The 13,307-nt window shown below is 32.9% G+C and overlaps 2 protein-coding genes across 4 annotated transcripts; one reads left to right on the top strand and one right to left on the bottom strand.

Annotated features, from left to right (window-relative positions):
* Positions 1–300: 300 nt before the first annotated feature.
* LOC108212354 (glycosyl hydrolase 5 family protein) lies at positions 301–2,037 on the top strand. Its single transcript, XM_017384080.1, has 3 exons — positions 301–657; positions 923–1,520; positions 1,592–2,037. Exons 1-3 carry the CDS (start codon positions 301–303, stop codon positions 2,035–2,037), a joined length of 1,401 nt encoding a protein of 466 aa, XP_017239569.1.
* Positions 2,038–4,400: 2,363 nt separating this feature from the next.
* On the bottom strand, positions 4,401–6,556 carry LOC108215449 (uncharacterized). Of its 3 annotated transcripts, none has more exons than XM_064090921.1 (2): positions 6,368–6,556; positions 4,401–5,938 (listed from the first exon to the last, which is right to left on the bottom strand). In XM_064090921.1, exon 2 carries the CDS (start codon positions 5,927–5,929, stop codon positions 4,598–4,600), a length of 1,332 nt encoding a protein of 443 aa, XP_063946991.1. In that variant the 5' UTR covers positions 5,930–5,938; positions 6,368–6,556; the 3' UTR covers positions 4,401–4,597. The 3 variants fall into 3 exon arrangements, with proteins under 3 accessions (XP_063946991.1, XP_063946989.1, XP_063946990.1); XM_064090919.1 differs by having other exon boundaries at positions 4,401–6,112; positions 6,368–6,551; XM_064090920.1 differs by having other exon boundaries at positions 4,401–5,974; positions 6,368–6,504.
* Positions 6,557–13,307: the final 6,751 nt, after the last annotated feature.

Below are 13,307 nucleotides of genomic sequence, written 5' to 3' on the forward strand. Positions count from 1 at the left end.
TTCATCCACAGAGAGCAGGGTGAAATTTGTTCTGAAGATCTTATGAAGTATTTTCAAAATGATCTTGCCATAGGGCTGGTGGCCACGGCTCTAGCGACAAGTTACATACTCATTCTCACATTTTTATTAAGTGACACTCACATTGCATTTCTCTCCACCAATTCTCGATGGATTGTGAATGCCAATTCAGGTCGCCGCGTGAAATTAGCCTGCATCAATTGGCCGGGCCACATGAATCCCCTGGTGCCAGAAGGCCTCCATAAGAAGCCATTGAGAAACATTACCAAAGACATTGCAACCATGGGTTTCAATTGCGTGCGTCTCACGTGGGCTACAGAGATGTTCACAAATAAGGCTTATGCCAATCTCACTGTCGCGCAATCGCTTGAAAGGTGGAATTTAGTGGCAGCCTCGTTTGGCATGTCTCTCAACAATCCTGATTTGATGAACAAAACGCTTATTGAGACACAAAAGACTGTTATTGATGCGCTAGGCCACGAAAATTTGATGGTCATTCTTGATAACCATGTTAGCTTCCCTATATGGTGTTGTGATTGGAATGACGGAAATGGCTTCTTTAAAGATCTTCATTTTCATCCTGTCGAATGGGTTCAAGGCTTATCTACTGTGGCTAAACTATATAAAGGAAACCCCACGGTATGATCCTGCATGTATCACCGTCCATCAATTTGATGTCATCTACTGACCATCTTATCATTGAAACATCTTCTTTTTTTTTTGACAAATATGGCTTATAGCCTTATAAATGACTAATTGTTCTACGAAATTCTTGAGGTGAACCAGGGCCGAACCTAGCACCTGGGACGACAGAGGATAAACTCTTGACCATATTTTTTTCTTCTAGTTTTTCTCTCTTTCGCTTGATACATTAATGTGTACCTAATGGAGAAATGTTTCCTAGGTTGTTGCCATAAGCCTCAGGAATGAGTTACGGGGTCCACGTCAGAACGAATTTGATTGGTACCAATTCATGGAAGAGGGTGCAACAGCAGTTCATTTGGAGAATGTAGACGTGTTGGTCATTGTTTCAGGCTTATCATTCGAGACAGATCTCACTTTCTTAAGGCAAAGGAAACTAAACTTCGGAGTTAATGTGAACAACAAGCTAGTATATGAGGCACACTGGTACGCATTTGCTGATCCACCGGAAAAATGGATTTTTAGTACAAATGAATTCTGTGCAGAGATCACGGAGTGGTTTATGAGCCAAACAGGATATGTGATATACGAACGAAGCCCGACACCCATTTTTCTAAGTGAGTTTGGGAAAGATCAAAATGGTGCAAGTGAAGCTGAGAACAGATACTTCATATGTGTGATGGCTCTTTTGGCTGATAAAGATCTTGAATGGGCACTCTGGGCTATGCAAGGGAGTTATTATCTTAGAGAAGGTCAAGTCGAATGGGAAGAGCCTTACGGCATGTATAGTTTTGCTTGGGACAAAATAAGAAATTCTTCTATACTACAGCTTATGGAACTTAACCAGCAAATGATTCAAGGTATATATTATGAAACAATTTGCACATGTTTATTATTCGTGGATGAAACTGATTTTGTCTGCAATATTCAGATCCTACGTCGGAGTATGCATCATACTACGCAATGTACCATCCACAAACAGGGCGATGCGTTTCTGTAAACAAAAACAATGTTACCACATCATCTTGCCATAGACTACAAAGGTGGGGTTTCGAATACGATGAAAATGGCAGTAGGATCACATTAGTTGGCACCTCTGGCTGTTTAACAGTGGTAGCTGACAAGGCTCCGGTAAAGGTCACAGGAGACTGTTCGAGTCAGAAGAGTACGTGGAAATTCGTATCAAAATCAAAAATGCATTTAGCTGCAAGAGATGAGAAAGGAATGGATTTGTGCTTAGAATGGGATTCTTTAAATTCAACAATTGTGACTAACAAATGTTTATGCCTTGGGGATGATTTAGGAGATCTTCCTTGGTGTTCTCAAAATCCCCAGACGCAATGGTTTAAGCTTATTTTGACAAATAAACACTACTGATTATAATTAAGTATCATGTGCAATTGTTTTTCGACTTGGGATATTGACACTGATCTTTTAGTTGGAGAGACCATGAAATTTTACTTGTTTAAGCATCACAGGAATACAAAGAATTGAAATCCATGTTTATGATTCAAATGATGCACAAAGAAGTTAGGATTTTCAAATTCTGTTTATAAGTCGAAGTTTACTAAATTTTTCTAAACATATGATAGCAATTTTAGCTTTTAAGTAGACCTGGAAAATCATTCGTGTCGTGTACTGTGTTGCTTGGACTCTTCCAAAAACCCTGCTGTACCCGTGTCTATAGGACACGACACTGACACCGACACTTGGATCCGGATCCTAATACCATCTGGAAAATGGACACTTCATCTTAGACAATATATAATAACCTATCTCTAATTATTTGTTTTACAGTATAATTTTACCCTTAAACTTTTGACATTGTCCCTATTATAAATTTATGTATATAATAAATATTATTTTACCCTTGTTTTTCAAAAGTCTATATAGTATTTTATATAAAATAATAGATATTTATTTATAAAAAGTATCATATTATATGAAAAATAATATTTGTCGTGTCCAAATCCAAGTGTCGGATCCTTATAAAACGTGTCCACGAGTCTTTGATTTTAGAACTCAAAGAATCGGACACTTTGGTATGTGTCCGTGTCGGATCTTTCTAAAAGAGTCCGAGCATCATAGGTCGTGTATGAACATGTTTCATGTATTTGGTGAGTAGACATGAACATGACACGAATTCAAGTCGTGTACACGATCTGTAAACACGGACACGACACGATTTAGAAAAAGTTAAACACGACACGAACTGCGTGTACTTTTCATGTACACGAAAACAACACGATACGAAATAGTACACGAATAAATGAAAACACGAAATGTACACGAAATAAACATGAAACTGGTAACGAATTATGACACGAAATATTAAAATTTTACAAATTTTGTGCAAATTCTATCTTAAACATTAGCAAAGTCACATAAAATAAAGGATAAATTAAGCAACTTCAAATTTGTCTGTGACCAAACTTTTTATCCAGCGCCAAGAGCCTGCAAGAATGTACATCAAAAGCAAATGGTGTAAATGTTATGTATACTGCCAGAGTGCCAGTAAAGAAAAAGCACCGCCACATAGAAAAATATAAGCATTTCATTTAATGTAATAAAAAAAAATATAAATAGAACATCTGCTACAAGTATTGCATCTGTTATGAATCAGGTGTTATGTAATCAAGCCACATGTCAGGACATGTAATTAAGCCACAGTTTGTATACAGAATCTACTTAAACACCAAAACACTGAAACAATGTACATGGAACAGAATTATCAGCTCTTTTAGCCCTTAGTTCTTTTCATGTCCGCAAGGCGATACTCTTAACTTTCTGAACTTATCAGTATTCCTCTCTTCTAAGTAGAAGTTTGTGGAGCAATGTAAACTCCACACAAAAGCTGAATCAACTGATTATTTTTTTTTCTTTCTATCTTACTTTTTCACAAGTCTGCAAGAGATCCTAATTACTTGGTCTAAATGAAGAGCTAGTGTTTTGCAAAGTTTTTACCACTTACAAGACTAAAAAATTTCAGACTGCTCTTTCCACTCCTCTCAGGTGTCACCAAAAGTGTTCGTATTGATTTCACAGGCAATTATAAATTACCCTTATACTAAATAAATGCTGCTCTAATTAGATTAAACATAGATACAATGCTGCTCTAAATTAGATTACATATATGCAAGATCATGTTAGACTGCATACTATCTTAGACAGCAAATTCGACAGCAAGTCTCATCATTCAAGTCACCGATCCTAGAAAACAACCACATCTGCTATGGTGATTGAAGCGAAATGTTTTGTGTATTTTGAGTCTTTTGATTATTTTATACTTTAATCATATTGTACAAATATTGATTTATAATTTACTTATATTTTGATATAAAACTTTATATTTTTTATATAAAATATTTGTTATAAAAATTATATATTAAATTTTAAATTATATTATAATATATATATTTATTTATTTCGTGTACCTCGTGTCGTGTTGTGTACCCAACAAGTAAACACAAACCCGACACGATTTTTTGGTCATGTATTTCGTGTTCTTGTATTTTTCGTGTCTTGTACTTAAAATACTAGTGTAGTATTTTTGTGTCAGCTTGAAAAATTGCCCATTGCCCGGTCTACTTATAAGTCAGAAGCTAGTCTAGAACAGGCACTAAGTACCAAAACTCAATTGTCATAACTATTTCCCACGTGAAACATAGGAAAAGTTTTTCCATAATCTGCCAAAGAAAAAGGATGTATTTCAATGCTAAAAGAATGGTTAAGAGTTGCACTAGAGTCTTGAAAAAAAAGATAATAAAATGATGTTTAAAGACAATGCACATTAAAAAATATTAGGCTCAAACTTTAATATAAAGGCCAGATAGTAAAGCCGATAAATTCATCTTATGCCAGCAGACATATCAACTACACAAGGTTTCCATCCAATTTCATGTTTCCACTTCGCAGCATAATGATGCTGACTCACTGGTCAGGTGTCTGCACCCATCTCCTTGCGCTTCAGTTCTAATGCCATATGCTCATTCTCTAGCTTCATCCTCTCATTTTCCATTCTCATCACCTCCAGCTCTTTGTCTCTTTTCCTGCAACATCTTTTCCACTTGAACCGCTCTTTCTCTAATTCTAACATCTGCACCTCAAGTTGTAGCTTTTGCCTCTCAATCTGCATTGAATGATGTTCCATCCACTGCGCTTGGGACAGGTTTGCATTCATACCTTCGGGAAGCACTTGATTCATATCAACATTAGCAACTTGTGCTTGAGAATTGAAAGTTCTATTACAGTCCAAAGAAGACAAGGAGCTACCCAAAGCAACATTTTCATGAACCTGACATTGTTTAACTCTCTTCATAGATGCCCCTGACATCCCATACGTTCCTCTGTGATCCCCATGAGTAGCATGATTTTCAACGTCTCGGTCTTCCATCTCTATGTCTTGATCATCATCATCAATTTCATGGTGTGGGTGCTTCCTTGTGTCATTCTCATGATCATCTTTGCTTCTGAGTGCCAACCTCAAAGAATGCTGCAATTCAGGATCTGGAGGCAGATGCAGCCGATTTCCATTATGATAAGAACACATCTCTTCATAGTACAAATGCTTTGAACTAAGAATTTTTCTAACCTCCTCTTTTAGTTTCTCTGGTATGTGATCCATCACCTCCAAAAGTGAGTTATTCTCAACAACTTCACAAGATGTTCCCCTCCCAAGGATCTCATTCAGTCTCTTGTACCTTTTATTAAGATCGTTGAACTTATCTTCACATTGTTGAGGTGAAACAAAATAACTCCTTTCAGCCATGACCTTTGAAACTGATTTCCATTTACCTTTCTTCTGTAGATTTGCATATTTCCTTCTTGCCCCACCACCGTACTCTGCAGCAGCATCCTCCCCTATGTACGAAACAGCGGTTATCAAAATCCTCACCATTGTATCAGTCCATTTGACTCGATGCCAAGGGGAAATATTTTTTCCTCTACTCCCATGACTGTGACCATCCGCAGCATCATCTGTTAAACTCAGCTCTTCCTCATCACTTGCAGAATGCTTAGCCCTATCAACTTTAGAGTACTCAGCCAACAAGATTGTCTGATCATAGTCTTGTCCGCCTCCACTTGGGTGGGCAAAATTTTCATGGATTGACGGATGAACAATCGACCCTTGTCTAGGATTAGAGTTATGTTGTTGCTGAAGTGAAGATGGCTGTTGATGATGGTGCACTCTCATAGACCCTTGCAAATCGAGTCCTCCTCCATAAGATCCCATTCCAAGCATACTTCCCGATTGCAAATTGCCTTCCATTTTTCGCCACTACAAACAACTCTTACCAAACTTAACAAACAACCCCTAAAATCCAAACTACAAACCCTTAATATGAGTTGATTTATAGTCAAACAAAACTATATGCAAACACACACAAGTACATCCACAAAATCACCAGATCTCCTACCCCACGGAATCCACCTCTCCATATAATTCTTGAATCTACAATGCAATAATCATAAGAACCCAGTTCACCTTTAAGAACATACTATGTGATTTTCAACAGATGATAATAATATCAAAATAAAGCAACACCCAATTCCAAAAAGACACAAAATTTGCAAAAACAAGAGTATACACCGAAAGTCCATATATATTAACAACTAAAAAAACAATTAATTGGACCAATCAAGAATATAAAGCAGTGAACCTTACATAAACAGATGAAAAGTGAATTCAAGAGTAGAGAGAAATAACCTTAATGAGCACAAGTTTGAGGTATTGAAACTCAAAGGGTGTTGTCCAACCTGAGCGACAAGACCAAAAGTTGACAAGTTAACACGAGTCGGAGAAAAACTTGGAAGATCTATTAATATAATAATAATGAAATGAGTGTTGCTGTTTTACAAGGAAGGAGGGTTCTATGCAGATTCAATGATGGCAGCCAGTTAGCAAAAAAAAAGTAAAAACAAATGACGGGAGCCGGTAACCCGGGCACTGTAGAACATTTCCAAGCGGATTGATTGACCAGCTTGGAGCATCTCCAACCCCAAAAACCCTTAGCTAAAATTATATACGTGTCATCTAGGTGACATATAAATCGCGCACTTACAGAGATTTTAAAAAATATACAACTCCAACCTTCCACCTTATAGCAAAAAAAATATAGTCAACCATGTTTGATTGGTTATATTTGTCGAACCAAGTGAACCCTTAGGTATAATTTTAGAGCATCTCCAACCATGAGAAGTCCATAGCTAAAAGTCTAGGTTGCTTACCAAAATTAAAATAAAAACATCGCTCCAATTATAGCAAGCCCTTGTGTATAATTATAGTCATCCCCTTATGGATGGCTATATTTGTCGGACCGCTATAGATCTGTAGTGAATTCCACGTCATCTCCCGTAATTTATTTTCCTCCTTCTCGCTGATTAAATATTATTTATTACCATATTAAACTGATATATTCTATTTATAACGATCTGAATATTAATAACATACTGTTTTTAAATTATAACCAACCAATATAGTCAATACCATTGAAGTCAAATGACTCACAGGTTCAGCAAATTTTACATAATGTCTTACAGGTCCAATTTAGCCAACGATTATAGTCCACGTCATTGGAGATGCTTCTTAGAGTATCTCCGACCATTGAAAACCCTTAGGTAAAAGTTGATTTGGCATGCTAAAAATAAAAAAATTTAGCCAACAGCTTGAAAAACTCAACTCCAACCATACCCAGCTGTTGTCTATAATTTTAGCCAACCTCCTGTGGATGGCTAAATTTGTCGAACCTCTACAGGTCTGTAAAAAATCTGTAGGAAGATTGCACATCATTTATTACCATATTGAACTGATATATTCTATTTTAATAATCTAAAATATTAATAACATACTATTTTTAAATTATAACCAACCAATATAGCCAATACTATTGAAGCAAAATGTCTTACAGGTTCAGCAAATTTTACATAACGTCTTAAAGGTCTTATTTAGATAACGATTATAGCCAATGCCGTTGGAGATACTCTTAGAGCATCTCCAACCATCTAAAGCCCTTGGCTAAAAAGTGAGGTGGCATACCTAAAATAAAAAAATTTAGCCAACAGCTCCAAAAATCCAACTCCAACCATGCTCAGCTGTTGTCTATAAATTTAGCCAACCTCCTATGGATGGCTAAATTTGTCGAACCTCTACAGGTCTGTAAGAAAATCTGTAGGAAGATTGTACATCATTTATTACCATATTGAACTGATATATTCTATTTTAACAATTTAAAATATTAATAACATACTATTTTTAAATTATAGCCAACCAATATAGCCAGTACCATTGAAGCAAAATGTCTTACAGGTTCAGCAAATTTTACATAATGTCTTACAGGTCCAATTTAGCCAACAATTATAGCCAACGCTGTTGGAGATGCTCTTAGAGCATCTCCAACCATCTAAAACCCTTGTCTAAAAGATGAGTTGGCATACTTAAAATAAAAAGATTTAGCCAACAGCTTCAAAAACTCAACTCCAACCATGATGAGCTGTTGTCTATAAATTTAGCCAACCTCCTATGGATGGCTAAATTTGTCGAACCTCTACAGGTCTGTAAGAAAATCTGTAGGAAGATTGTACATCATTTATTACCATATTGAACTGATATATTCTATTTTAATAATTTAAAATATTAATAATATACTATTTTTAAATTATAGCCAACCAATATAGCCAGTACCATTGTAGCAAAATGTCTTACAGGTTCAGCAAATTTTACATAATGTCTTGCAGGTCCAATTTAGCCAGCGATTATAACCAACGCCGTTGGAGATGCTCTTACACAAGCAAAATTATAGATAATCCCGTTGGAGCATATACATGTCCCCTTAGTAAAAAATTGGGTTTTATATCAAACTGCCCACCCATTTCGTCAAAAAATCTCACCTGACCCACCCAAAAAATTTCGGACTCATGTAAGCCACTATAAACAAAATATATATCATCACTATTCATAGCTCTTTACTTAAATATTTATAAAAAAATCAATCGTTCGTTCTTTTACTACAAAACCACTTCGAGTACTTTGATAATAGTCCCTATTATTTATTAAAATAATTTGGGAATTCTTAAAGCAACATAGCTAGGATGATCATATAACTATATCTATAACTCTATTTTTTTTAACTACATGACTATGTTGCTTTAAAAATTCCCAAATTATTTTAATAAATATCAGAGACTATTATGAAAGTACTCAAAGTGGTTTTGTTGTAAAAAAATAAACGGTTAATTTTTTATAAATAATTAAGTAAAAAGGTATGAATAATGAAGTGGGTAAAATGATATATATTTGGTTTATAGTGGCTTAAATGAGTCCGAAATTTTTTGGGTGGGTCAAGTGAGATTTTTTGACGAAATGGGTGGCCAGTTTGATATAAAACCCGTAAAAAATTTACATAAATCATATAGTCAATCAATATAGTCAACCATTATACATATTACCTTTGGAGATGCTCTAAGAACACAAATTGGTTCGGCGCAACTTCGAAGGCAAAACCAGAACCTCTTCGGATTACAAAACTGAAGCTGAAATTTTATAAGAGCTAGTTCTCCAGAGCGATATGAGGCCGGAATTAATAAAAGAATGACATTGGTATAGAGTTAAGACATCACGTGTTTGGTAAAGTATTAGTAACAGAGTGACAGTGGTATAGAATTAAGACATATCACGTGTTTGGTAAAGTATCGGCATATGACACTAATAGAGAGGTTGTGTTTGGTTAAGTGTCAGAATGTATGTCTTTAGTGTTAAACATTATTAGGTTATTAAATTAAATTCTTTTATTAGATAGAAAATTATAAATATTTTTATTATATATAATAACATTTATTAATATATACAAATACTTTTTGTTAATAACAATATTTTTTAAAGAATAAAAAATAATATTAACAATGATACACATACCAGCATCTCATAACCACATCTTCACTTAAGTTTTAAAAGCTCATAACATGAGGGTTTCAATTATGGGTATAAGAATAAAAACTGTCCTGCCAAACATCAGATATGTGATGTCAAACTGATACCTCATTCCTGATATCACCGAACCAAACGACTCCTTAGTGTTTTTGGTAAAAATATTTGGTTCGATTTTAATCCATTTGATTTTAATTTTGAAAAGCAAAAATATAAAAATGAGAAAATATTATGAATTGAAAATAAAATATGATTATAAAAAAATTATCATCAAAATTTTTGGAATTCAATTTTAAAATTTGAAATCAAATAAATTTATTTCATAAATATACTGTTAAAAAATAATAATAAAGAGAGCAAGTATGAAAAGGCAAACTGATATGAAAAACTACTGAAAATTATAATCCGCCAAAATAGGTTTACTAACGAGTCAATCGTTAAGAATCAATATAATGTTCTAATTAATATATATTTATTTGAGAATCAAAAAAATCATTATAATTTTCTAATTACTAAATATTTATGAGTAAGTGCATTATGTGCACCATTTTAAGCGAGACACCACTTGTAACTAGCATAAAAGCCCGTGCGAGGCACGGGCCTCTAGTTTATGTCGTGTTTTAAATAATATTGACATATCATCGTATTGTTTCGAGCAACCTAATAGCAAATATGAAAATTAAATAATATTGACGAATTTTTTATTTTTTGACAAAATAATTAGATATGAAAATGTTATATTTGCAACCTAATAGTATTAATAATAATAATAACGATAATAAGTACTATATTTTTAAAAAACTTATGTATCAAAAACTACAACTGAATTGATTGTTCTATATTCAAATTCGTGAGGATATAGAGGTCATCATCATATTATCTATATGTTCAAAATTACATTCGACATGAATACTGAAATTTTTAGATTTTAAATATATTATTCCTCATTAAAAGTATCTGTAATTTATTGTTGAAAATTATTAAATTATTTCACCTAACATAACATGATTTTGATGAAAACTTGTTCTGCATATGTTGAATAACGATATCCTAAGTCGTCATTAGAAGAAGATGTGTGGCGTGCATTGTTTTACATTTATTTATTTCTTTTTTTAGCGTAAATTTGGCGTCGTGGGTAAGTGACACATGATGGGGCAGATCTTCAACACAGTATTTTTTAGCACATGCTACACACATTTTGCATAAATAGAAATTATAACAACTAAAAAGACCAATATCTTATTTTATTATAAAAGTATAATCTCAACTAATAACCTTATAACTGTGCCCAAAAAAATTTTGACACCTCTAATTTGGTTTAACCTTTTAAATTTCATATCAACAGTAAAGTACTTTAATGTCTTAGATTTTTATTGTTAATTTAAAATATTAGAAGATTATTACTTTGATACAATATGTTATAATATTGGCTTGTTAAATTTTAATTTTTTATGATTAGTTTTCTAAGCATGATGATTAAGACTTTTAATGATTTTTCATGTAATTGTTATAAACCAGATCTCAAACAAATAATGATTTCTTGGAATTTGAAATAGCAAAAACAGAGTAGATGTAAGTCACACCCCATGAAGTTCACAAAGACATGAAATATTTAGCTCAATTATTTGTGTAGTTATTTTTTTAGCTTTGTGCAAACTTAAATTTTTAAATATTTTGATACTCGTATTTCTTGAGGGTGAGCAATGTAGCATATCATGTTCATTTGTTAAAGATTAATTCAAATATTCGATATCCAATATTCAGGATTATGAAAATAAAAACTATTTTTGTTCTAGTTCCGTTTAATCAGATATTAGTTTTCACCGTATCGCGTCAGATTATCCGGTTCAAAATTAATTATATTTTTTTAGATTAATTTGTAAATGATTAATTAATTTAATTGTAGTTTGAATCATTTTATTTAACTGATATGTTATATATTGATCAATGGCATATTAAAAATTATAGTTTTAAGACTTTAATATATATAGTTTATTTCTTTGTGTTATTTTATTTTAACCAAGTAGTTTTTTTTAAAAAATAAATCAAGTAAAATTTATTATTTACTTTATTCTTTTTAGTAGGTCTTGTAAACACTTTTTATTATTATTTGATTGGCTTTTGATTAACAATATAGAATTTTATTAAAATTAACTTTATATCACGAAGTTATAATATTTCTAATTCATATATCATTAAAATTACATCATTTAGATATATATATTTTGACACCAAATTTGATATCTTTGACATTATTCTTATATTTATATTTTTTTAATGTATGTGGTTAAAGTTTTTGAATAGCATGTTGATTGCTTGTGTAGCTCAAGTGGTTTGGGTGGTGCACATGAATTAGAGAGGTCTTGGGTTCAATTCTTGTCAATTACATTTTTTTTTATATAAATGAGGAGGTAGTAGGTTCGTGTAATTTTTTTATATAAATGAGGAGGTAGTAGGTTCGGAGTTAGGCTCGGGTTCGAAGTTAGGTAATTTATTTGCTCAGGAGGGAGGCTTAACACGAACCTGTTGTGCTATTATATATACTAGCCTTTAACCCGTGCGAAGCACGGGCGGGTATATAGTTCGTAATTTATTATTTACAATTTTAATTTTAACATCATTTTATTAGTATTTTAATATTAATAGATTGAATTTAATTAAATTATATTATTCGACTGACTATATTTTCTCCCGATTACTTGAAAATGGACAAACCCTAATTTAGTACATGTAGATTTAAAAATTAAAAAAAATCAGAAAATTCAAATCTTTTCGAAACATAGACGATCTTGTAATACATTTGAAAGATTCAGTAATCTAATCAATCGAATTTCAACATGATTCTATAATCTTGATTTTTTTGGCAACATAAACTTTTAAGATTAAAATTAGAAAGAGTTATGTAATGTGTGGTGTTTATATTGATATAGAACACGTTAAAGTTAAAAAGAGTTATATAAAGCTTCTTGTTAAAAAAAGATATTTGAAATTATTATTTATAATTTTATTTATAACATCATTGTAATTTTTTAATAAAATATTATATGATAAGGTAGTGTTAGGAGTGTTTTTAGTTTTTGAAACTGTTTAACAATGTAAAACTAATAGACTCCACATTTGTAGACTTGTAGTACCAAAAGGAGAGTACCAAACCAAAAAATATAACTAAAACCTAGGACTACAAATTATACCCATGTTGGCTTATTATAGTATAGTATAATATAGATAAGTAGATAGATACTACATTTTTAAAATTATCACATGCAATATTATAATTCATAACCCGGTACAAATTGTGCTCTTTTGTCTAATTTTCTTAACACCGTTAAAAGATATGGGGTATTTCTGTAATTTCACACAACTAACAGCTTTTTTGTGCCATTTTGTCCCTCTCTTCTACCTTGGAAATTGAGCTTCTTTTAACCAAAATCAAACCCTCTTTGCAAGGAAACTCATACAACATTCTACTAGCTTCTTGGAACACATCTGTGCCTCTTTGCCAGTGGAAAGGACTCAAATGGGTCAGCTCTGAGTTGCAGTGACTTAGCCCCCTCACACTTGAAAAATTTAATCTGTAGGCTGAGCCGTACAAGAGTGTGAAAAAGTTGATGACGAAACTAGAGAGGGGAAACCCCCTCGTGATAATTATCGGCCGGCCTTGAGACCGAAAGAGAGGAAATAGAAGCAAGTAGTGCATTTCATGAGCAGACAGGAGGATCTTCAG

The sequence above is a fragment of the Daucus carota genome, chromosome 3 (genome assembly GCF_001625215.2).
Source record: "Daucus carota subsp. sativus chromosome 3, DH1 v3.0, whole genome shotgun sequence".
In the NCBI taxonomy this organism is placed as follows: domain Eukaryota; kingdom Viridiplantae; phylum Streptophyta; class Magnoliopsida; order Apiales; family Apiaceae; genus Daucus; species Daucus carota.

What these genes read in the sequence shown, in the direction of transcription:
- LOC108215449 (XM_064090921.1), bottom strand. Translation starts at nt 5,929, where the DNA reads ATGGAAGGCAATTTGCAATCGGGAAGTATGCTTGGAATGGGATCTTAT.
- LOC108212354 (XM_017384080.1), top strand. Translation starts at nt 301, where the DNA reads ATGGGTTTCAATTGCGTGCGTCTCACGTGGGCTACAGAGATGTTCACA. An exon ending in TATATAAAGGAAACCCCACG is followed by an intron (nt 658 to 922) that starts GTATGATCCTGC and finishes AATGTTTCCTAG; the next exon opens with GTTGTTGCCATAAGCCTCAG. An exon ending in TAACCAGCAAATGATTCAAG is followed by an intron (nt 1,521 to 1,591) that starts GTATATATTATG and finishes TGCAATATTCAG; the next exon opens with ATCCTACGTCGGAGTATGCA.